The sequence below is a fragment of the Echinops telfairi genome, unplaced genomic scaffold (assembly GCF_000313985.2).
Source record: "Echinops telfairi isolate 266 unplaced genomic scaffold, ASM31398v2 ScPeMD7_7;HRSCAF=31, whole genome shotgun sequence".
Classification (NCBI taxonomy): domain Eukaryota; kingdom Metazoa; phylum Chordata; class Mammalia; order Afrosoricida; family Tenrecidae; genus Echinops; species Echinops telfairi.
The window spans coordinates 10,465,404-10,469,437 of record NW_022103904.1 but is presented as its reverse complement, the minus strand read 5'-3'; the positions used below and the strand labels follow the sequence as shown (position 1 = coordinate 10,469,437).

At 45.2% G+C, this 4,034-nt stretch overlaps 1 protein-coding gene across 1 annotated transcript in view; it reads right to left on the bottom strand.

Moving 5' to 3' along the window:
• The window catches only part of VOPP1 (VOPP1 WW domain binding protein), a 143,478-nt gene that overhangs the window by 70,375 nt on the left and 69,069 nt on the right, over nt 1–4,034 (bottom strand). The window contains exon 2 of the mRNA XM_013005998.2: nt 3,002–3,060. Coding sequence (XP_012861452.1) covers nt 3,002–3,060 — 59 coding nt within the window. The remainder of the gene's footprint in view (nt 1–3,001; nt 3,061–4,034) is intronic.

The following is a 4,034-nucleotide window of genomic DNA, read 5'->3' as shown; positions in this document are numbered from 1 at the left end:
TGGTACAACCACCGTGAAAACAGCATGGCACTTCTTTAAAAGAAGCTGCAGAGAGAAATATCATGTTATCCAGCAACCTCACTCCTAGGGATAACCCCTGAAAAGTAAGAACGGTGCACAAAGAGGTACATACAGACCCATGTTCACTGAAGTGTAATTCACAATAGAAAAAGAGAGAAACCATCTAAGTGCCCATCGATGGATGAACAGATAAACTAGTCTACGCACACAAGGGAATACTACACAATGATAAACAGTAACAATTCATCCACGGAACATTTGATAACATGAACGAATTGGGAGGACATAATGCTGAGTGAAGTATATAAAAAAAACTATTTTTAAAAAGAGGGAGAAAGTCCTTTGGTGGTTATCAGGGATAAGAGTTGGGGGTTTGGCTGTATATATTTCTGCATACATAATTTTACGTGCTGCATGTATATTGGTGGTCTGGGGGCATGGTTAGTTATACCTTGGGCTGCTAACCACAAAGTCAACAGTTCACAACCACCAGCTGATCCACAGGGGAAACATGAGACTTTCTATTCCCAGGAAGACTGACCTTCAAAACCCACAATTCTACTCTGTCCTGTAATGACTCAATGGCAGTGAGTGTTTAGCATGTATATTAGTTTAGACTATACATCCATCACACAAGGGCTACAGTCATGGAACCCAGGATGAAGTTCCTAGGCTAGAAGTCAAATTACCATAGACTTGGGAAATACCCGTCAACTGGCACAAGTTTATAAAGAAAATATTCTGCATCCTCCTTTGGTGGGTAGCATCTGAGGTTTTAACCTCTTGCAAGTAGCCTTCTAAGATACAACTGTGGGATTCTTCTCATCCAGAGCAATGAAGAGTGAAGTTAATCCAGGGGACAAATGAATCGCAGGAACCACAGCCTGCATGTCCCCAGGACCAGCATGATGGTGCCCAGCTCAGACTGGGATCACAACAGAAAGTCCCAGAGAGTGGGAGAAAAAGGTAGAAAAAAACTATCAAAGTTACACAAAAGACCAAACTACTGTGACAGAAACTAGAGGAAGCCCCAAGACAATAGTCTTCTCCTACCCTTTGAAACCGAAGCCATTCCTGTAGACCACCTTTCAGACAAACAATAGAGACAGTCCCATAAAATAATTCATTACACCAAAGAAAAGCGTGTTCCTTAGAGTAATCACTTAGACAAGATCACAAAGAAAACAGGCGATGAGAAGGCTGGAAGGGGTAGAAAATGCAGAGGAGAGGAAACGGGGAGAGTGTTGACACCTGGTGGGGAATGCAACCAATGTCATGGTGAATTATACATTGGGCTGTTAATTTCAAGGTCGGTGGTTCAAAGCCAGCAGCCGCTCCTTGGGAGAAAGATGAGGCTTTATGCTCCCGGAGAGATGTACAGCTTTGGAAAGCCACAGGGGCAGTTGGACTATGCCCTCGGGGGTCGATAGGAGTTGAAATCAACTTGGTGGCAGGGAGTTTGGTTTTCCAGTTTATCAAATGGGAAAACTAATTTGCTCTGTAAGCTTTCACCTAACGCACAATTAAAATAAAAAAGGCAGTTAAGAAAAATGTGCGTGCTGGTCAATTAAGAAATAACCCTCAGTGATTTATCTTTGCTATTAATAATGTACTTACTGTCCCACTCCCATAGATTCTAAAAGCATTTTGTGAACACCCATATGCTAGAATAGTTGTGTTACTGCTATAATGGGTCCTGTGCATTCCTGAACAATTTCATATTTTACAAAATTCTATCCTAACCATACATATCTTTTGGGGGGGGGCGGGGAGAAGGTTTGTTGGGGGCATTCCATTCAAAACCTATGGAACTACAAAACAAGCTGAGGTAACCTGCAGAGGGAATCTGGCCACAAAGCAGGTGGCTCAACATAGCTCAGGTCTACCACAGTGGTTATTAAAAATACATACAAACAACTGAGGGAAAATGCTGGCTCGGCTTTAATTAGAAGAAGGCTGGCAGAGCCAAGGAGAATACAGGAAGAAATAGAACCTGCCGAGACCTGCGCCAGGCTGTCACTGCACCTCTCCTCAAAGGGACCCCTGGGAAAGTGATTACAATGATTTTACACACACACACACACACACACACACAAAGAACACATGCATACTAACAGACATACACATATATTGTTGTGTACCCAATTCCAACCCACAGTGAACCCTATAGCAGCAGTTCTCAACCTGTGGGTCATGACCCCTTGGGAGGGGGGTCGAACGACCTTTTCACAGGGGTCACCCAATTCATAACAGTAGCAGAATTACAGTTATGAAATAGCAACGAAAATAATGTTATGGTTGGGGGGTCCCCACCACATGAGGAACTGTATGACAGGGTCGCAAGGCAGGAGGCAAGTTGAGCACCACTGTGCTAGAGGAAAGAGTGGAAATGCTGCAGAAGACTCCTCAGGCTGCACTCTTTGAGATCAGATAGTCAGCCAAGTCTTTGTTCCTAGAGAGCTATAGGGTATGTTTGAACCTCCAACCTTTTGATAAACCGCTGAGCACTTAACCACTATACCACCAGAGCTCCTTTATATATGCAAACACATGCATGCATGCTTACAAACACATACAGGCATGCAAAAATACACATATACCTACACACAATTCATTTGTATGCATCCACATGCATTCACACAGACACACAAGGACATACACACACCACCAGCACCACCTCGGCAGCTGAGCTGAGAGCTTTCTCCTGTCCTGCTGAAGGTCGCCATTCTACTTCTATCACCTCACTCCCTTTGCTTCACAAACAATTGTGACTAAGCCAGGCTCACTTCAGCCTTACTCAGCCACCTTGCCCCTTGGTGTGAGCCAGGCCGGAGGTAATCTACACTACAGGACAGCGCACACAGGCCTCCGAGCTCGTGCTTTCCCTGCCACACATCCCAGTCCCGTGTCCAGCAACGACAGAACTCCAGACCAAGATGTGGCCGCCGAGTCAAACAAGCAGCAGCAAGAAAACACTCACGTATAATAGGTTGGATACAGTCCTTCAAAATACCAGCAGTGCTTCTTGGCATCTGTGCCCTGCAATGAGAAGGAAGAGAAACTTCGTCAGCGGGAAACATCAGCATGTTGTTGAAAAGACTTCTCAACATACCCAGGACAGATAAGTAGATGTAACTTCAATGTGTGACACTCTGGGGCAGAGACGAGCCCAGGAAGTAGAGAGAGGGGCCCATCTCCTTCCTCACAATGTTTTATTTATATTTTTAACAGGGAAGAAAATAGAGCAAAATGTACACGTTCCTACAGATTTTCCCAAAATACACTGAGCATGCGTAATGAAAGGCAATCCACCTTTAAAATCCAGCTGGCAAGACAACTTCAGATGTCTAAAGGATGCTAGAAATACAGTACTATAAAGATCTCTACTTCCCCCGGATCTTCATGCTTAAAAGGCTCTGTGTTCTGCAGTTTTAACATGTCTAGACCTCTACCATCAGAATTCTCTCAGCAGGCTCTCCTATCCTCTCTCCTGTGCAGGGGTGAGTAAGAGGGAAAAAGGGAACAAGGATGCCCCTCTCACAGGGGGCTAGCTCCTGTCACTGCAGAGGAGGGCACTGAGGCACAGAGGGTGGCAGGGCCGTGCACACCCACTGAGGAGGCGGCTCCATGCACTCCCTGCGATCTCCATCAAGTGCCAGCAAGCACAGGGCCATCACCTGGCCAGGGAGTAAAATTCCTCATAAAAGTTCTCTGACCCACCTAGACAAGCCACCACCAACCCCCCACCCCACCCCCCACCAATTATTTTACTCACATCTCACACTGTTTAAATTTTCACTTCCTACCTCTACGATCCACTTTAATGGACTCATTATGTGCAAATAAAAGCTTTGAACTATAATAGTTTCAAAGCTACCCGCACACAGAAAACTAGCAAGGAGCACAGTATAAACCAAATTTGGGGAGTGAAACCAGTGGCCAGGTGCCATCGAATTGACTCTGACTTCAGGTGGCCCGGTGTCAGAGAAAAATTGTGCTCTGCACATCCTGGC